This window comes from Rosa chinensis, chromosome 4 (genome assembly GCF_002994745.2).
Source record: "Rosa chinensis cultivar Old Blush chromosome 4, RchiOBHm-V2, whole genome shotgun sequence".
Taxonomy (NCBI): domain Eukaryota; kingdom Viridiplantae; phylum Streptophyta; class Magnoliopsida; order Rosales; family Rosaceae; genus Rosa; species Rosa chinensis.
Window position 1 is genome coordinate 51449087 of NC_037091.1, and position 22210 is coordinate 51471296.

Here is a 22210-nt window from a genome sequence, read left to right on the forward strand (position 1 = left end):
TCTTGACTTCCCAACAGTTCTGAGATTATAGAACTTCTGTATATACTACCCACAAAGGTGGATGCTCCTTCGTTACAAGAGTGATGCGAAGATTTAGGGAGAGGAGATTGTGATATCCAGAATTCCAAATTGGTAATCGAGGTAACAAGGTCTGTGAAACTAAAACCAACTCCGGCTAGCACTTTTATTTGAAACCTTGAGTTGTTACAATTCTGTCCTCCAAATTCTAAACTCAAACGCTCAACCTTAAACACCAAAATGACACTCTTTTTAGTGAGAAAAATAGATAGAGAATCCTCTTTCAGACATTTTGGGACCCTTCCCAAATGAGAAGCTATGACAAGGTTGATATGGCCCAGAAACCAATCCCTACCCTCAGAAAACATAAAGAGATCAGAAACTCTAATTTCAGTGGCTGAAACTTCGGCTACGAGTACAAATATCTGAACTAAGATTACACAAGGAAAGCAATAAATACTAGTACATGATATTGATGACTAACGAACATATGCTGATCTGCCACGGCCAAAATCATCCCTGCACTAACTTGATGATAGCCACAGCTACTTCAGCGAGGCTGCTCACAAGAGTGTTCCTATCTGTCAACGGCGACTCCCCGGAAAACCCCTTCTCACAAGCCTCAGCTTCCTTTGCAGCATCAGAAATGCCGTAGTTGGCAAACCCATAATGGCCATTACTGAGAGCATCAATTGACTGTGGGAGAGTGTACTTCACCACTGGAATGTACAACTCTGCACAGTTTGCCAAAGGCTTCTGCAAATCTGCTTCTGGGGATTGCTTGAGTAGGCCATGGATGTAATCCAGTGTATCAGTTGCATTGGACAGAACAAGATCAGCCATTATGTGAGCCAAGCCTGAAATGTCTGAGTTTGAGCTCTGAGGGCTTGATTGGAGAGACGAGAGACAAAGGTCAAAGTGGGGTGTTTTCTTGCATGTTTTGGATATTAGATCAGTGCTTTGGGATTGGGTTTGCACATTGAAGAAAACAATATGAACAAGAAGAAGAAGAAGGGGGGTTTGGATTGAGTAGTTCATTTTCTGGGAGTCGAAGATTGGGAAGAAGGAAGAAAATTGGAGAAGTTGAATTGGGTGTGATTTGGTTTTTCTGATTCTGGTATATATACAAACTCCATGTACTACCACTTTGTGCATTGCCTAAAAAACCATGTGCTGTGATCTTGAATTGCGTCTTCATTTTGATTTTGAGTTCACATGACTACAGGTTGCATCACTTTGCGAAGATCCTATTTGTGAAAATAATGGGAAAAATTGAAAGGAAATTGGATATATGTAATTAATGGACATAGACATGGACAAAGAGGAAGCAAAAACAACAAGCAGAAAAAACCAGAAACTAAGAAACAAAGGTGGTAAGCAAAAGTAAAACATTGGACCGGGTAGGCCGTACGTTCTTGTCAAGAGGGGAAGCCATAGAGAAGACCCTTATGGAACCAATTGGACTTTTGAGTCGATCCGCTGGATCGAATCCAAACATACCTATGTACTTGATTACCTTTTATTTGTCAGATGAAATTCTCTCTCCTTTTACCTTATATAAATTGAAAAATATTTGAGATCTCAAATTTTTATACAAAATTTAGATTCTAAATTATGTGAGTGCCACCATATAAGCATTTTGCCTTTAAAATATATTGATAAGATGAAATTTTTATTGGGTGCGGCTATTGCCACTTACCATTTTCTTTGTTCACTTTACTTGCTCATTACACCCTACATTTTAATTTTAGTTATTAAATATGGGTTCTTGACCAAAAGCCTCAAAATGAGCTAAAATTATCCCACTTACCCTAGCAACAGATTTTTATTCCCACTAACCCAATTTAAATTAAAATGACTATTCTACCCACTTTCTAATTAAATAACTACAGCTATTGGTACTCTATCTCTCTCTCCTCTATGTCTCTCTCTCTCTCTCTCTCCAGACTCTCCCCTTCTCTCTCTCTCTCTCTCTCTCTCTCTCTCTCTCTCTCAAGCATATCAGAGAAAACTCTCTCTCTCGGAGTCCGACTGTGTTGCGGTGCCGTCGAACCCAGACCTGGTCGAGTTCCTGGCCGATCTTTTGTTCCACAATTCGATGGAGGTTCTAGTCAACTCAGCAGCGTGCACCTTCTTCTTCTTCGTCTTCAGCTATCAAATCTCGATTCGAATTCCGGCGATTTAGCAAAGCTTCAGAGCCATGGGAAATGGTAGATCCATAAAGGATAGAGATGATGAGTTTGGCAAACAAGGAAAGAAAATCTAGCAGAGACGAAGAAAAAGGGTTTTAGTCTTTTTAGAGAGAGAAAGTTAGAGAGAGAGGGGTAACTATTTGGTTTTTTCTGCTGCTTTTTTTTTTCACCGAGTCATCAACCCGGTTCTTCCTCCTTGCAGATATACGCAGTACAGGTTTGCAACCAGCGAAGGGAGACCTGTACTGGGTGCCCAAATCAAATTTTTCATTTTTTTTTGCAGTAAATTGGGTCAGAAGCCAAAATGAAAGAAAAACAAAAAAAGAAAGAAAGATTCTATTGGGGCAATAGAGGCTTGTTAACTATCTATTGGGGGGCAATAGACATTTTGAATTGATGTAGTCTCCTTGTTTTTTTTTATGTAATCAAAGTTTTATTTGTCTAAATTTAGAGAGATTAGTTCCCATTCTGGCAACTGAAAGTCTTATTGGGGGGCAATAGACATCTATTGGGGGGCAATACATAGCTGATAGACATTTATTGGGGGGCAATATACGTCTATTGGGGAGCAATAGAGGTCTATTGTGTAATGCTCCGTGCCTTAAAATCTTTACTAGTTACATTTACCGGTTTTGACTGAGGAGTTGACTTTTTATTTTGTTTGTTAAGTTGGGAATTTTCTCGAGAATGAAGTAGTATACGAAAAATAAAGTTTGTGGACACGTCCTTTGTCTAAATCGGAGTTTTTCGGGAAAGTTAAGACAAAAATGGAAAGTTACTATTCATAGATGTTGTTTACTTGTTTTAAAAGAATTTCTATTTTAGGATAGAGGAGAGAGAAGTCAAAGCAGCCAAAGAAGGGACAGACCCGACCTCCCCCTCCTCTTTTCTTCTCCTTTGCGCCGTTTCTGGTTTTCCGGCGATTTTGTCGCTGTTCGGCCACCCCAGGACGAACTGCTTGGCATGGCGTGATCCTCTCCTCCTTCTCTACCTAGTCATGTAAGCTTTTCACCTTGGGTAGTTTTGATTTTTGAGATTTGAAGAGGAAATTTTCAGAAATTGGAAAAATAGGGATTTGCTTTGATCTCCGGTTTCTGGCCGGATTCTTTGAGGGTTTTGGTTGTTGGTGAGGTGTTGAACGTGTTCCTAACCTTGTTGCAGCTTGTTTTGATCGGTGGAGGAAGATTTGAAGGTGTTTGAGAGTGTGAACAGTAACTGTCGAGTTCTTGGTTTTTGTTTGATTTTTCCGACCATTTCTGCTTGATATTGGTTGTTGTTGCAGGTATAGAGATTGTTGGGTGTGTTGTGGAGATGATTTTGAGCTAAAAAGGTTGACCGAAATTGGATTTAATCTTTGAGTTTTGTGTTAGACTTGAGGTTGTTGGGTATTGAGATTTCGTTGGAGTTTGATATTGAATATGGTTGTTTGATTATTATGGTTTATAAATGTTATGGGTTAAATCTCTTGGTAAAAGGCTATTGTTGAATTATTTTGTTGGGAAATTAGAGAGGAGATTGTGTTTTGAAAAGGAAAAATTAAGAGCGAATTTGGAGATTTTGGAAAGAGAATTATTTTATAATTTGGTGGTTAGTTTTGGTTAAGAAATTGGAATTAAATTGGTTAAGTTATCGGAACGATCCTTGTGAAGATTAGAGTTTTGAGAGCATTGAAATTGTAAGGAATTCTGAAATTCAAGAGTTGAATCCTAAATTGAAGAATTGGTTGTTAGAGGAAATTTCTTTTGAGTAATGAGTATTAATTTCCAAAGGATTAAGCTTTGACTCTTAGATTAATTTTTTATCGAGGTTAATGTTATCCTATCCATTTGCACAGGACGTACTGATCCCTCGAGCGAGGAGGACACGGGCAGGCAGTAGGATTAGTTGCGAGACTCACCTGTGAGTGGACTTTTATTTTATTTAAATAATGCATACAGCACGGTATTAAGTTTTTAATGGAATACTATTTGAGTAAATGTGGTTTCATGGAAAGAAATGGATTTAAAGAAAGGAGTTGGCAAGGAGGCTATCTTTGGCGTGTGCGTACATTACCTAGTCGGCAGTCCCTTCTAGGTAATAGTCTGGTCGGCAGTCCCTTCCAGACTACATCCTGGTCGGCAGTCCCTTTCGATGAGTCACCTGGTCGGCAGTTCCTTCCAGGTGACATGAGGTAGTTGGTCGGCAGTCCCTTCTAACTACCTGTGGTTAGTCGACAGTCCCTTCTAACCACCGCCTCCTAAATCCGGTCGGCAGTCCCTTCCGATGCGTCATCTGGGCGGCAATCCCCTCCAAATGGCATGAGATGACTAGATAGCAGTCCTCTCTAGTCATCAAACGAGGATTCTTAAAAAGGATATTTTCAAAAAAAAAAAGAGGATTGAGTTGGAAACGTTGTGAAATCTCGCTGTATGTCGGTTTTGTTAACAAGAGAATTGGGGAAGCATTCAATTAATTGTGTCATAACTTGTTTCAGTTTTGTCCACTCACTCTAACGGTTTTTAAATGTTTTCCCCTGGGCCCTTTGGTTTCAAATGCCTAGATTTCAGATTGGCCGAGATCGCGTCCAGGAACTTGAGGCATAGGAATCATCGCTTCCGTTTTGACTACCATGTATGATATCGGCTTAGTTATGTAGCACTGCTCTGATAACCCTTTATTTTGGAGAATGTTAATGTTTGAGAATATGTTATCGTATTGAAGTTAAGGTGGAATTCGTACTTCCTGAATGTAACATATACACTTGGAATGTGTATTTAAGTAGGAGCTTAATTTTAATCATGTCCAGGTTTTGTGAATTTTGGGTTGCCTACTTTAGGGGAGGTTTTGCCGATTTTTTGGTAGGATTTCACTTAAAGTGGGTCCCACAGGCTCATACTCGGGTTTCGGGGTGGGGTCGGGTCCTGTCATATTGCCCCTCTATTGGGGGGCAATAGATGTCTATTAGGGGCAATAAACCTTTCCGGTGAGCTTTTCAGAAAAGTCGGGTGGGTGGTGGTCGGTGACCGGAATCCGACGGCCAGTGACCGGGCTCCCGCAAAGTCTCCTATGGTCTCTCTCTCTCTCTCTCTAAGTAACAAAAGGGTTAGGGTAAAATGGTATTAAAAATAATTAAAAAAACAAAAACAAAAAAATCTTAATGGGGTATTAGGGAAGACCTCTTAGAGTGTTTTGAGTAAGAGAGAATTAAAAAAACTTAATGGGGTAAGTGGGAAAAAAATCTCTAAAAATGGTGTAAATGGACAAAATCCCTAATATACTCATAAAAATTAAAATTTATTGAAGTTTCCTAATAAAATCATAATCTGATTTACTCCCATTTTTTAATTTTTTTCTTTCAATTTCAATGTTCTCTATTTCAATCTATGTAAAAAGATTAGTAAATTTACAACTATGATCAATGAAGAAGAGAATGATTTTTTTTTCTTCGTGTTTTAAATTTTTACTTTCAGTGTTCACAAAGAATATTGCAAAGATTTTGATGAAGTTAAAGGTAATAGTTTTGTGAATTGAATAACGAATTAACGATGAGGAGGCAAAAAAAAGACAAAAAAATAGTAATAAATTCAAATTTTGGTGGAGAAGATAAAGATTAATATTATCCAATGAGAAATTACGTAGTCTTTGTATTTAATTAATTAATTATATATATTTTTTTTTCTTACATATTTACATTTTAGAAAATTAATGTACTTATTAGTCATTTTGCACTTGGGTACGTACTATAGTCTTTCAATAATTCAAATGTTTGTAGGGTGAACTAAGAAAATAGTAGGGTGGCAATAGCCGCAATATTTTATAATTTATATTACATTTAGTCTACTTATAATTTAAAATCTACTCTCTTCACCATTTTTCGAGAATTTCCTCCACCCCCACCATACCAGTGAAAGATTTAAATCTACTCTCTTCACCATTTTTCCAGAATTTCCTCCACCCCCACCATACCAGTGAAAGATTTAAATTATCAAACCCTAAGTCCTTGGTCAAAAGATGACGAATGAAACTAAGTCCTCAAAAGTATGATCCGGTTGCTACACTTTTGTGTCTTCTTCTTATAGTATTGTTTTTGGTTATACTTTTGCATCTTCTAACAAGTCGACCAAAAATTGTTTTATTGCCGATTGAGCCCAATCTCATTGAGGAAACATGCAGAGAAACAACAGACTACAATCTTTGTGTGGATCGAACCCTAATAGAAGCAGCTTTGCAGCAAATGTCACAGTGTGAGCCTATACAATAATCAAAGTAGTTGCAGCCAAAGTAAATAGTACTATGAACAAAATTGGTGAGATGCTTGGACCAAACGGGACAAATATAGTGTTTGCAGATTGTAGCAATACTTACCACAAATGTTGAGAAAATTATATCCAAAGGTCCAAGAAACAAATTCGAAGGCGCTACTTTAGTATGACAAAGACGCTCATATATCTCGTCTATGAATATGTACTTTTATGTGTGTTGGTGCCAATTTTGGCATCAACGAGTCAACGGAGGTTCCGTTGAAATCCAAGTGTAAAGTGGTGGGGTTGTTTTCTTCAAGTGGGCCTATCTTTTCCTTCGATTAGTTTGGCTACGTGAGTAGCCCTGGTCGTCCACTTGTGACTGAAGGTATGCCCTGGTAGTCCTGTGCCTAGCCTTGGTCGTTCACCTCTTGTGACTGAAGGTATGGCCTCCGGCTTCCTTCACCTGATCCTGGGCCTCCAAGCTACCTTGTTTGGTGAAACTGATAGTCTTGTCTCGGACTTCCTTCACCTGGTGTTGGGCTTCCAAGCTCCTTTATTGGGTGGAACTGATGGCTTCACGCCGGGCTTTCTCCACTTCGTGTTGGGCTTCCTCCACCTCGTGTTGGGCTTCCAAGCTCCTTGTTGGATGAAGCTAATAGTCTCGTCTCGGACTTCCTTCACCTGATGTTGAGCTTCCTCCACCTCGTGTTGGGCTTCCAAGCTCCTTGTTGGGTGAAGCTGATAGTCTCATCTCGGACTTCCTTCACCTCGTGTTGGGCTTCCAAGCTCCTTATTGGGTGAAGCTGATAGTCTCGTCTCGGACTTCCTTCACCTGCTGTTGGGCTTCCAAGCTCCTTGTTAGGTGAAGCTGATAGTCTCATCTCGGACTTCCTTCACCTGGTGTTGAGCTTCCTCCACCTGGTGTTGGGCTTCCAAGCTCCTTTCTTGGGTGGAACTGATGGCCTCACGTCGGGCTTCCTCCATCTGATGTTGGGCTTCCACCACCTCGAGTTGGCAGAGCTCTATGGAAAGGACTATGCATTTTGGCATAACTTTCAGAGAGAAGAGAAAGTTGAAGTCCCCCCTTCAGCCTTGTGAAGGTTGGGTATTTATAGGAGAAGAGAGTTGACGTGGAAAGGGAAAGGCATGGCTCAATCCCATAAAATTGGGGTGTCAGCCTCCCACTCTCTGCCTACTGACACTCCGGGATGGGTTGACAGAGTTGGTACGTGACAGATGTCACCACCATGTGGTCCGATATGGTTGGTGAAAGGTTAGGGACAGGTGTTGTCACGTAAACCACCCTTTGTCCTCGAATCACTGTTGACATGACAAGGGAGCCATACTGGATGTCGGAGCTTGACACGTGGAAAAGTTGGTGAGAATTGGTCCTTGATGTGTACTACCATGTCTCCTTGACTGCGTCCAAGTGTGAGCCTAAAGGTCGAGGCTTTAGGCTTGGAAGTCGTGGTCATGATCCTTAGAGGTTGAGGCTTCTAAGCCTTGGGAGTTGAATTCTTGGCCTTGGGGGTTGAGGCTCTTGATTCCATCGGACTATGCTATTCTAATAGCTAGGTCACGATATGCTTTGACCTCGCCGTCCAAGGTGACAAGTCAATAATATGGTGACTGTCCAAGACCTAAGAGGTGGAGGTCCAAGGTTAAAGACTCGACATACCATGGTTAGGCATCTTACTAGTCATGGTTATTTTCATCTTAGGATTATCTTTTCTTTCTCGATGAAGGGTTTAAGTGCGTTGAAAGGTCAGGGTCCTACGTGGACTCTTTGACATTTCAACGCGTACCACGTGGAATGGGTTGAAAAGTCAAAAGTATTTGTTGAACCAAATTATGACATCAACAATGTGAGGAAGCTTTTAATGGTAGCTCTTCTATACTAGAACAGAGATGTTGAAAACATTGCGGTTGCGGCTAGTGGGTTGGGCAATTGGGTTGATATGTTCCTGCATTTTGTTTTAAATTATTTCACCCAATAATAAATATCTCACTCTTTGCTTTATTAACCTTCATCCAAGCTTTGAAAAAACAAGTCTAAAGCCCCGCCACTCTCTAAAAAATAATTAAAAATACTGGGGTTAGGGTTTATGTGCAACCTTCAACTGAATCACCATGAGTTCTGTTGATGTCATGACTGCCCGTCTGGCTTCTTCTCTTGCATTGCGGAGGGGAAGAGGCAGGTGGATATGCATCTGTGGATCTGCATCCGTCACAAGGGAAAGGTTTGCGGCAATTGGAGGTTTTAATGGTTGGAAACCTTCTCACTGCAAGGGAATTCAAGATTCATTCATTTGGGTATGTTTCGGAATGCTTGGAGGGTTAATGGTACTCAGCAGGTTTAGGAGGCAGAAGGACAACATGTGCTATTCACTTTCTCATATCCTGCGGAGAAGGTTCGTATTTGGAAGGGGGCTTCATGGGGTTTCAACCAGGCTTCGGTTGCATTAGTTGAATATGACAGGGTTTCTTCGATAGAGAAGGCGCCTTTGGTGAAGTCATCGTACTGGATTACACTGCAGGGAATATCACATGCTTTCAGATCTGAGAGTACATAATAGGTGATTTTCATGAGTTCGCCAAGTCGATGTGTTGGCAAGTACCTTATCCGGGTGGAGATTCCTTTGGCCAGGTCGTTGTCTTTTCAGCGCTGGTATTGGGTGGAGAATGAAGTGGAATTTTTGTGCAAGTTCAGGTACGAAAAACTATTTGATCGATATGGTATATGCGGGCTAATCAACCATGTTGGATTATTGTGCTCCGGGCCGACCTTGAACAAAGAGGACGTGAGGGCGGAGCATACAGTTTTGGATAGACCAGCAAGGAGGCAGTCGAAATCTGGACCAGTGTTGTTAGGGTCTAAATTTGCGACTAGTTCGGCGAGTTGCAGCATGGTCAACGCGAGTCTTCAAGCTAGGATTTTTATCAATGGCCAAACCCTAGTTTTCAGAACCAAAGTTCCAAATTCTATGCCGGAGAAATTGCTGCACAACCCAGCTTATCTCATTCAAAAGCCACGTCAGAAGGTGACAATTTGGGAGCTTGAGGAAGTTGATACAATTAATTGTGGAAACCATGACAAGTAAATGATGATCTAGGGTGGAGGCTGAGGTTACCATCTCTCCAAAGAAATTGAAGCTAAGCTTAGTTGTGGGTAAGAAGAATTTGGAGTCTTCAAATTGTGACTCGTTCCATTGATGCAGGCTGACAGTAATTCTGTAATTGTGTGAAGAAGAGAGGGGGAGGTCAGTGGGGAGTCGAAACAAACTCCCTTAACTGCTGGCAAAAGAAGGTTTTGAAGCCTAAAGGTGCGTGCAGTTGGGAAAAAGAAGAAAGTATAGAGCAATTTGTTGGAAAAGCTGGATGGTGCAGCTGATGGACCAAACTCTAACCCTAAGGGGAAGGAGCTTGCTGTTGTTTGATTTTATTTTTTCCCTAGGATATTAAGTCTGTGTGAGTTGGAAGAACTCTATGAGTTTTCTAAAACGCTTTTAATTACTTGCTTGTACTACAAATGCGTGATTGATAGGTGAGAGCTAGTTGAATGATTTCCTTTCCTTAGAAGACGAGGTAATCCTTTCTTGTATAGGCTTGCTTAAATCGAGCGTCCCTTAGAACGTAATGGTTTGCATTTGCTTAGATAAGTTATACCAGATTTTCTTGTCGGATTTCTTGTTGAGTGTTTGCAAACTCTAGCCTTTGACTATTGATTCTAATGATATCAATTTATATTCAAAAAAAAAAAAAATACTTCTTCCTTTTTTCTTTTATATGTTGCACTATTGCATAATCACTGATAAATCAGCAATATTCTTTGCAAAACAATCGTCCCGGTTGTAATTTTTAACCAAGGGAACGTCTCACTCTTGATAAGAATGTATCACGAACGTATTGTTTAGTTAGATTAATTGTCTTTTGGCCTCTTTTTTTTTTTTTTTTGGAATAGATTGTCCTTTGGCCTTTCATGATGAGATTTGCACTTTTATGGATCACAATATGGAGAGTTGGGGATATGATGAGAATTAAGACATTTTCGCATTTTGGAGTCTCATATCACTTATTATTAACCAAGAAAAGTCCCAAAAAATGTTCCTACAACCCGAATAGGTAATCTATTATGCAATTCAACAAGGTGACATATGAGAGAGATATCTAAGTAAACCCCTTCGAAACAAGTTACTAGTAATCACACATCCTGTCAACCATGGTAAGAAATGAATTACACACCAAAAACTTGAGAAAGGCAGGTGTCATTTACCAAATAACCCTTCTTTGTCTGCACAACTTTATGCAGTGAAGATGAATGTCACGCAACCTACTAAATAAGTAAATAGTTGGAGGTAATGAACCAGCTGCCATAATATAAAGGGAGAATTCTACAAATGGTCACTCAACTATGACTTATTCGACACTTTGGTCACTCACCTTTCAATGACTCATTCGACACTTTGGTCACTTACCTTTCAAATATATCACTTTGGACGTCACTCAACTATTACTCTGTCAATCACTTTAGTCACCCAAATAACATTTGATCTCACTTTAATCCAAGGTTCTAAAAAACGCTAGGCGCTGGTTGGGCGGTGCCCTGGGGCCTAGCGCCCAGGGGACTAGGCGGTTTTCTTATTTTAAATTTTATTTTAATTTTAATAACATATAATTATATAATAAAAATATAAAATGTATTGTTTTCCATAATTAGTTAGCATATATAGTTATATACTAATTCATCACAGCCACAAAAATATTTCTAAACTAATATCCCTTCTAAACTAATATCCCGTAGTCAGTTAGCATCTAAGCACCATCAATCTCCTCCCAGTAACTGACTTATTTCCACCACACCAGTAGTGTACTCGTATGCTCATAAACTTCATTTGTTTCTTGTTCAGCCTAAATTTCTAGAAGAAAAGAAACAATAAGTTTCTGGCAAAACTACATAAATTTCACAAATTATTCCCAACTCCATTGCTTTCCAAGAGCAAGAAACTGAAATTCATATTTTCACAACTACAAAGTCCAAGAATTCCAATTATGCCAACTCCCTCATAACAAAGCTATGAATCAAGCTGATCTGACTTTTCAATTTTGAAGAATTGGAGTTGAAATGTTTTACTAGAACAATACATCAGTGTCCCGGTAACCCAGAACATTGATTCTCAAAGAACATAATAAACAACACTAAACTATTTCCACCAAACCGAATCGAAACAAGAACATGACAAACACCACTATTTCTACACAGAAGTACACACAGCCTACACAATTTCAATTTTGATTAAAGTGAAATAAGTACTTAACTGGGGAAATTGAGATACCAAGAACTGGGTTTCAGGTTTCAGATTTTCAAACATATTGAGTTTTGAGGAGAGAGAGAGAGAGAGAGAGAGAGAGAGAGAGAGAGAGAGAGAGAGAGAGAGGACAAGTCATTGATGGCCAGATTGGATTCAAGGAGAGGGTGGATCGGAATCAGATTCGAGGATAGACTGAGAGAAGATTGATGTGTCGCTAGCCCACCGTGCCAGTGCCGTCGACCGTCATCTGTGGAGGAGATTAGGGGAGAGTGAGTCTGATAGTTGGAGAGAGAGAATCTGAGAGTATGAGAGTCTCGTTTGTGTTGAGACTTGAGACGAAGTCGTCGTTTTGACGACGATTAGAACGCCAAAACGCTCCAGCGCCTAGCGCCCAGCACCCAATATCACACGCCTAGATCTTCTAGTCGCCGCCTAGGCGGCCGCCAAGGAGCCCACCGCCTACCAGCATCGACCAGGCCATAATCGGATAGGGGAGGCTGTGCCCAGCGCCTAGGCCGATTTTTAGAACATTGCTTTAATCACTTCTTCCAATCATTTTAACACAGATTTATCAATTTTTCACAATTGATTTGATGAAAATATCATTAATATAGTGGCAAATAATTTTTTTTAATGAAAAAAATTAATTAAGTGACTAAAGTGAATAACAGACTTAAAGTTGAGTAACTAAAGTGATATATTTAAAATGTGAGTGACCAAAGTGTCGAATAAGTAAAAGTTGAGTGATCATTTGTGATATTCTCTAATATAATTTTTTATATTTTTTATTGTTGATGAGCAAGAAACCGAGCTACTAGCATCAATGAAAAGAGTTCATATTAGGTCGATGGCTCTTTTAACACATTTTATGACACAATTGTACCCTGAAACTAGGTTTGAGGACAAGTACTTTAACTGCTAGCTATTAATCTATAATACCTTAGAAACTCCAAGGACAATGACCTCTGCCTCCACAATGCAAGTATTCTTCATCAAAAACTCTTTCTCCGCCTCCAAAATGCTTAGACTAATGAACTGAGCCAAACCCACGACAACGACTTGGCACCGAAACAGTGTTTACCTGGAAAATTAAGACTGCGGCAAATATACTGTCATTACTGTTATAGGGCATTATGTAGAGTTGTTCAGAAAGAAAAGGGTCTATATATTTACCCGTCCAAGACTTGTGCTTGGCATGCATTTGGCCTACTATGCGCAGGGTAAACGCTACAAATATTTTGGACACAGGAGGAATTGGTTTCCAATCAGCCAATGCCAAGAAAATAGAAAGATAAGTACCATTTCCTTTGCCAAATCCCTTGGGATAGAGCTTTATCCGCCTACAAACAACAATGCAATTCAAAAGTTCAAATACAGAGCTATTTCTTCCATTAGTTTTGCAATTGCTAATTAATTCTTTCGTTTTGTTAGTGTAATGAAAAAGTTATATGTCAAATTACAAACACACACACACACACACATTTCTAGTTCAAAACATAAGCATTTCTCCTCTGTTTTTGTTGAAAAGAAGGACGAATTTCTTATAAAGAGAGATACCGTTTCTGGTCTCCAGCATCGAATGGTTCACATGTCAACTTTGAAAAATTCTTAACCTTCCAGACCTGCTTGCAGATAAAGGCATCATTTATCTTTGATAAATACTCTCTTTTGCCTTTTGTTCTTTCTTTACAAACGAAAACCTCAGCTCCATGCAAGCACGCAGGTGTCGTCAATGAGATATCCATTCGAGGAATCAGTAAATTCTTTAAGAGGCATAAGAGCTTATCAAAGCTGGGCGAGTGAAACATCCTCCGATGAAAGCAAATTTCCTTTGCAAAAGCATCAAAGTAATGCAACATTCGAAAAGAAAAAAAGAAAAGGAGAACAATCAGAAAGTAACCAATAGTCCACATATCTCTATTGATTAATATTTAATTGAACTGGTTTAGATAGATAATACCTTCAACAACTAAGTACTTGTCCTTTTTCCGATCAAGTAAAAAGAATCTGAAATCAGCATATATTTCGCAATCACTCTGTAGTGAATTTACTCCAGCCAGTTCCAAGTAGAGGGAGATATGGTCTGCCACATTTCTTTTCTTGTTTCCATTTGGGTAGATTACCAGTTTCCTATGAGCAAAGTTATACGTATTATAATGTGCAAATCCATACAGAACATACAGGGAGGTTCTAAAAAGAACTCCTTCAAACTACTTGAGATTTCAGGACCTCATATGTTCAACATGTGAGGAATAGATAGTAGCAACACTCGGCCAAATGGAAAACCATTTAGCCATTGGATTACCATAATTTCCATTCCAATTTTACTAACAAACTACGTTTGTTAGCACAGTTTCGATATCCAAACGAGATCACATGGATTTGGCTAGGAGATGTGAACCTAAAGAATGAACCGTTCTAATTGTTAAATTGTGTATCAATCGGTTAGAAAAGGAAACGGTGGAAGTTATGAAATACAAGTTTTAAGTGTCCTCCCTAGAACATGCCTCATGTAAATATAACTCATCCGCAGTCCGCAGACTCTGTACATGGTTTAGTAATACAGAAAAATTGATATTGAGGAAATTTACCATTTGTACCCTCCACCTTCGAACACCTCCGCTTCATATCCATCCACCGAAAGTTCAGTCATTATCGAAAAAGATTTTACTTTCAAACTATAATGACTTGGTGGTGAATCTGAATATGATCTCAGAACTCCTGCAAACCAAAATAATTATAGTCAACGAAGCTTTGGAACACACAGATATATGAAGAAAGAGAAAATAGCGTACCATCTCGGTTAGCGTCATCGCTAGCCATGTAAATAAAATTGACCACAGGTAACGTATGACATGCGTACAATTGCTTTAAAGTGGTAAAAATGAGTTTTCAAAATAGTAATATTAGTCCTCAAAGTGGAAACATAAGTCCTTAAAGTGGTAAATTTTCTTAGATACCACATGAGTCCTTCAGTGGTAAAATGAGTCCTTAAAGTGGTAAAAATAATTGATGTATGAGAAATATTAACATACCATAACCTTATCATGCACATTTCCTATATTTTTTTTGTCATCAAACTGTCATCTATACTGCTCCTCATTAATAAATATATAATAAATAAATAAAAATAAAAACAAAGAAGAATACAAAAAAAACAAAAACTTTGTATATCAAAATATTAATTAAATATTTTCTTATATCATAGTATTGTTCGGTCTAGTGGCATAAGTCTTCTCTTTATAAGTGAGAGATCATGAGTTCGACTCACAATAGACTAGTTGTTGTATATGAGTTTTTTTTTTCTTATAGGTTACACTTTCTCCTCATCTTCATGATATATTCGACGTTTCTTCAAGATAATACGTGAACATCAATGGCAGATAACTACAATTGAAGAATTAGCAAGCGACCAAATTGGTTGAAACATATTGAAAGGGGTTATAAAACCATCAAAAATATCTTGGATACATAAATACATTAGCATCAATCACTTTGTTTGCAAAACAACCACCATGGCTCTTTCTTTACCCATTTTAATATTGACCACGACTATATGGATCATGAAGATATTGACATATATTGAATCCTTTAAAATCTTAGGGGCAACAAGTTTTTCAACTTGAAGAACAACAAAGGTAAGAAAGTTAAGTTATTCAATTTCTAGCGATATACTTACCTCATTGATGTGAGAAAGGAGAAAGGTAATATTATCATATTGATATGTGCCGGAATTAATTAGCAATTAATTTCACAATAAATTAAAAAATTATAGTAAAAAAATGTATTAAATAGAAATTTATGATACATAGCAAACCTAATTATTTTATTTTATTTATTTATTTAATGAGGAGTAGCATAAATAGAAGTTTGCTGAAAAAATGAGACAAACAAATATAATGGGTGTGCAATAAGTAATTAAAGGGGGTGTATTTAAAAATTCTTTTTGCTAACTCTTGATAAGAAACTATCAAGTACTTAATTGATCAATACTTTATGTTAGATTAATTGTCTTTTGGCCTTTTCATGACGAGGTTTGCACTTTTATGGATCACAATTTGGAGAGTTGGGGATATGATGAGAATTAAGACATTTTCACATTTTGGAATCTCATATCATTACTTTATAATTCCCAAACAATGTTCGTACAAAAGTTTTTTTTTTTGACATCTATTATGCAATTGAGCAAGGTGACGAAGGAGAGAGATATCTATCTACTTTCTCTCTCCCCATCTTCAGTTATATATTTCTCTCTCTCTTTTTGCTCGAGACTAGCAGCTTTGCTCTTCATCTTCAAGCAAGAAGAGCATTTCACTTTTATCTATCACAAATCTAATTGAAGCGGCCACTTTATGAGTTTGAGAGAGAGAGAGAGAGAGATGTATCTGCTGGGTGCCCATATCAGATTAAGGCCTCATTGGATGTAGATATGAGTCTAAAATACTAATGAAAATATGTCACGCGGCATAAGTGTTAACAACGGAATTGACTGTAGACACGGTTAGTCAGTGGTATTTAGAACTTGAGGTACCATTGTTAATGTTTTATAACGTGAGGTATTAACCTTTTGTTTAGATGTTGTTTCTTGAAATTTTCTCTCATATCAATCATCAACTAAATCATCAAATGATTCAAATCCTAAGTCCTCAAAATCTCGTTGGAAACAACCTTTTTAAATATGGTATTGCATTTGGTTAATCTAAGAAGCTGACCAAAAAAGATTTTTCTTGTGATTGAGATTGGCCTCCTTGAAGAAACATGTAGGAAAAGACCATTAATCTCATCGATCTATTTATTATCCATGTTAATGTGCAAGTGTAATTTATCCATATCCAATTATCCATGGATCTCAACTAATCAATTAGCCATTTGGTTGTTGTCTTTTTAAGAAGACAAGGATGAAATACAATACGTATGTATTCGTTCAATTGGAGGGCGTGAAAAGTGCTTTTTGAGTCTGCCGCATAGGCATAGGCATAGGCATAGGCTTGTCACCACTTGAACGGAAAGGAAGAAAGGAAACAAACAAATAAATTGACTTTGAAAATATGGTGGGCACATTCTTCGAGTTCCTCTAGAACCCACCTATAACTTATTAAAAGTAATTTGGTAAATTTAATTCTCAACCTGCATGGAGAGCTTTTAGTATAAAAAAATAAAAAAACTGCACGGAGAGAGACTAGCAAGAGTACATCTACCTATGCTTTTTTGTTACAACATTGCTTGATGACTTATCCCAAGCATGGGCTAAAAAAGGTTTGCCAACAAACCGAATTACGGTGACGAAATAGATCAAATCAAACTGTAAAAATTAAGTTGTTTTATCTAATTAAGTTGCTTTGATTCGGTTTTGGATGTTAGAAATTGGAAGCCCGTGTTCAATTTATTTATTTTTTTGTTATAAATAATTTGATTTGTACTTGCAAAGTACTTTCACATAATTATGTTTTTATTTAGGGAGTTGAATGTTGCTATCAACATTGTATTGTGGCGGAGAGGGAGGAGACTTAGAATGACAATGGCTGTTCAAACCCCTCATTTCAAATCCCACAAACCAAGACTGCATTTTTCTCTCACCATCTTTAGCTTGCTTCCACAACACGAACCCAGAAATGCCTCATTCTCTATTCTTTCTCGCCGTGTTCCTTGTCGCCTGCTCTGCCGGAGACGACGCATCCGTCATGTTGAGGCTTCGTGATGGCCTGAAGCCCAAGCCTAGTGGCTGGTCAGCCAGTGACCACTGCATGTTGGATGGGCTAGAGTGTGACTCTAATCATAGAGTTGTGTCCATCAACATGGCCTCTAATGCTCTGTCTGACTCTCTCCCCCACAAACCTAAACGCCCTGACGAAGGTCACTTCCAGGGGCGGATCCAAGTTTTTCTTGGCAGGGCTCAAGCCCTACTGAGAATTGTGGGATGAAAAAAAAACTATATATATGTTATTTTTTGTTATTGTAAATGTATTGTCTATTGGTTAAGCCCACCCGATTACCCGAAGTCGAACTCTCAGACCTCACTCCCTTAGTGAGACAAAAAAATATAATGGGTATGCAATAAGTAATTAAAGTGGGTGTATTTAAAAATTCTTTTTGCTTACTCTTGATAAGAAACGTATTGTGTACTTAATTGATCAATACTTTCTGTTAGATTAATTGTCTTTTGGCCTTTTCATGACGAGGTTTGCACTTTTATGGATCACAATTTTGAGAGTTGGGGATATGACGAGAATTAAGACATTTTCACATTTTGGAATCTCATATCACTACTTTATAATTCCAAAACAATGTTCGTACAAAAGTATATATTTTTTTTTACATCTATTATGCAATTCAGCAAGGTGACGAAGGAGAGATATATCTATCTACTTTCTCTCTCCCCATCTTCAGTTATATATTTCTCTCTCTCCCTTAGCTCGAGACTAGCAGCTTTGCTCTTCATCTTCAAGCAAGAAGAGCATTTCACTTTCATCTATCACAAATCTAATCGAAGCGGCCACTTTATGAGTTTGAGAGAGAGATGTATTTGCTGGGTGCCCATATCAGATTAAGGCCTCATTGGATGTAGATATGAGTTTAAAATACTAATGAAAATATGTCACGCACCATAAGTGTTAACAACAGAATTGATTGTAGGCACTGTTAGTTAGTTGTATTTAGAACTTGAGGTACCATTGTAAATGTTTTATAACGTGAGGTATTAACCTTTTGTTTAGATGCTGTTTCTTGAAATTTTCCCTCACATCGATCATCAACTAAATCATCAAATCCTAAGTCCTCAAAATCTCGTTGGAAACAACCTTTTTAAATATGGTATTGCATTTGGTTAATCTAAGAAGCCGACCAAAAAAGATTTTTCTTGTGATTGACATTGGCCTCCTTGAAGAAACATGTAGTTGAAGAAACATGTAGGAAAATACCATTAATCTAATCGATCTATTTATTATCCATGTTAATGTGCAAATGTAATTTATCCATATCCAATTATCCATGGATCTCAACTAATCAATTAGCCATTTGGCTGTTGACTTTTTAAAAAGACAAGGATGAAATACAATACGTACGTATTCGTTCAATTGGAGGGCGTGAAAAATACTTTTCGAGTCTGTCGCATAGGCTCGCCACCACTTGAACGGAAAGGAAGAAAGGAAACAAACAAATAGATTGACTTTGAATAGATGCTGGGCTCATTCTTCGAGTTCCTCGATCTAGAACCCACCTATAACCTGCTTCTCTTCTCTTCTCCTACAAGTTATTCCGGAGATACTAGTTTTTCCAAACTTATACCCTTCTAGCCAATCACCCACATTAGTTGCTGGCAAACTAGTGCGCTCCCTACTAAACCATACCAAAAGTAAACTCAAATCCATTGCTGAGTAAAATTAAAAGTAATTTGGTAGATTTAGTTCTCAACCTGCATGGAGAGCTTTTAGTATAAAAATAAATTAAACATGAACACTACACGGAGAGAGATTAGCAAGAGTACATCTACCTATGCTTTTTGTTACAATATTGCTTGATGCCTTATCCCAAGCATGGGCTAAAAAGGGTTGCCAACAAACCGAATTACGGTGACGCAATAGATCGAATCAAACCGTAAAAATTAAGTCGTTTTATCTAATTAAGTTGCTTTGATTCAGTTTTGGATGTTAGAAATTGAAAGCCCGTGTTCAATTTAATTTTTTTTTGTTATACATAATTTGATTTGTACTTGCAAAATACTTTCACATAATTATGTTTTTATTTAGGGAAGAATCCTCACACGGTACCTGAACTATTATTGAACCTAGTGACAAGCTAATTACACTTATAGAAAACACTCCTTTTATGCGTTTATTTATTAATTAATTATCTTTTTAAATCAGTCCTATTAGTGATTTGTAATCACTAACATTTTAGTTTTTTTTTTTTGCTTTCTTGAAATATGTTAACTCTGCTTTTCCTATCGACAAGCCTCTGAACTCTCTGCACAGCGGCCAATGGAGGGTTCCCGTTATGAGTTGAATGCCGCTATCAACATTGTACTGTGGCGAAGAGGGAGGAGACTTAGAATGGCAATGGCTATTCAAATCCGTCATTTCAAATCCCACAAACCATGACTGCATTTTTCTCTCACCATCTTCAGCATGCTTCCACGACACCAACCCAGAAATGCCTCATTCTCTGCTCTTTCTCGCCAGCACTGCCGGAGACTATGCATTCGTCATGTTGAGGCTTCGTGACGGCCTGAAGCATAAGCCTAGTGGCTGGTCAGCCAGTGACCACTGCATGTGGGATGGGGTGGAGTGTGACTCTAATCATAGAGTTGTGTCCATCAACATGGCCTCTAAGGCTCTGTCCGGCTCTCTCCCTCCAAGCCTAAACGCCTTGATGAAGGTCACTAGGGGCGGATCCAAGCCTTTCTTGGTAGAGCTCAAGCCATACCAAGAATTGTGGGATGAGAAAAAAAAAACTATATATATGCTATTTTTTGTTATTGTAAATGTATTGTGTCTTGGTTAAGCCCACCCGATTACCCGAAGTCGAACTCTCAGACCTCACTCCCTCAGTGCGACACTGCGATTGGTATTTGCAGCCATCTTGCCGAGACATCAAGGACTTCGTCTTCTAGTCTTCTAATATTCTTCTTCCAAAAAACCTTCATCTTCTACTCTTCTTCTTCCAAAGAAATTTTAAGTATGTATTTCAATTTGTTCAATTCAATTGATTCAATTTGGGGAAAATTTTGGGTTTAAGATTGATTTCAATTTGCTGTGTTTTGGTGATTTCAGACTCTTTGTTTTGGGTGTTTTTGTTCAACTATACTATGGTTGTTTTGGGTGATTTGAGTCTTTAACGTATTTCAGACTTTGATTTATCAGTAGTAGTTAGCTAATCATGTTTTGTTGCTATCTATCAATGGTGCCTATTTCGTCATTAAGTTTGTGATTGTTGCTATCTATCAATGATGCCTATTTTCTTTTCTCTTCTAGTTATTAAATCCCCAGTCAAACTCGTTAAAGGCAAAGATTGCATATCCGTTCATGATTCATGTTACTGATGTTAGGATGAAAACATATTTCATCTTAGGAAGTTAGGAGCCTGTGTACAACAATATGTAACAAGTAACATATTGCATCTTGGGTCAACTGCCTCATTTCAGCTACAACTTCAATTGTCCCGGTTAAACCCGATGCTTGATTGTCAAGCAGCAATGTTTCAATCCCAGAACTAACAAAAGTTTTAGGAAGAGACCCGTCCAGATTATTGTGAGAGAGTCTAACATGTTGGAAATTCGGGAAGGAGTCAAAAAAATCCAGCAAAAGGCCCATTCATAAATATGCCAATCAAAAGCTTGTCCGCAGAGATTTCAAGCCCGCAAACGTTCTACTTGGAGAGGACTTTACTGCCGAAGTTGCTGACTTCGGTCTTGTCCTTCTGTGTTCTTCAAGAAATAGGTCATCGTCTCCGCTTTCACAGCCAGCTAGAACTCCTGGATATTGGGCTCCAGAATGTTTGGCTGGAAGCGTAATTGATAAAGCAGATGTTTACAGCTTTGGGGTAATATTAATGGAGTTGATCACGGGAAAGAGAGTAATTGGCAGTCACTGGACATAAGAGGATGTGAATTTGGTGAATTGGTTTCGGAAATTGCTGACTAATGATGGTAGTGTGGTTCAGATTGATAAAGCAACACTAGCCAAGGCGATTGATGGGGAGATTAATTCCATGGAAGATGAGATTGTTTCTTGCTTTTGTTCTGTGGCAGAACTTGCCATCCACTGCACCGAAAGGGAACTCAACAGGAGGCCGCACATGTCACATGCTGTGATGGAACTTTCAAAACTAGCTGAGAAACCGTGGAAACCATCTGAGCCAATAGTTGACGACAATCCTTTGATTGCTAAGTCTATGCTTGAAGCCGTACGTGAGTGGAATGAGGAGGAGGAGGAGGAAGTAAGTACTTTGGAGTCTCGTACTACACGAAAGGCCGGTGGAGGGAAAGATGAGGGGAAAATTCGTGAAGAGGATGGGTAGACTTGCTGGACGCATAACTTATCTTAGTGAAGCAGTATGATGACTTTGGTTTTGAGTTTTCAGCTAAGAAGCACCGATACGGATACGAGTACCTGGATACGATATGATCGGATACGTGGAAACGGCAAATCTTAAATGTAATAGGAAACGGAAACGTGAAGGAAACGCCAATTAAATATATATATATATATATATATATATAATTAGAAGAAAAAAAATATGAAACAGAAGAGGAGAAGTCTTGAGCAGAAAAGATTCCGAGTAGAAGAGGAACGACCGAACGACGAAAGAGAATCGCTCGATCTGGGTCTCGTTTTTGCAGAACGATGCTTTGGCTGAGGTCGCGTCTCTCTCTCGATCTAGGTCTTTTTTTTTTTTTTTTTTTTTTTTTTTCAATTTTAGCAAAGTAAAAAGTCAGTATTACCCCCACATTTCTTATTTGTTTACATTATGG

The 22210-nt window shown here is 38.3% G+C and overlaps 1 protein-coding gene across 1 annotated transcript; it reads right to left on the reverse strand.

Annotated features, from left to right (window-relative positions):
* Positions 1-154: 154 nt before the first annotated feature.
* LOC112201006 (cell wall / vacuolar inhibitor of fructosidase 1) lies at positions 155-1111 on the reverse strand. Its single transcript, XM_024342012.2, has one exon. It carries the CDS (start codon positions 1054-1056, stop codon positions 532-534), a length of 525 nt encoding a protein of 174 aa, XP_024197780.1. The 5' UTR covers positions 1057-1111; the 3' UTR covers positions 155-531.
* Between the last annotated feature and the right edge of the window lie 21099 nt (positions 1112-22210).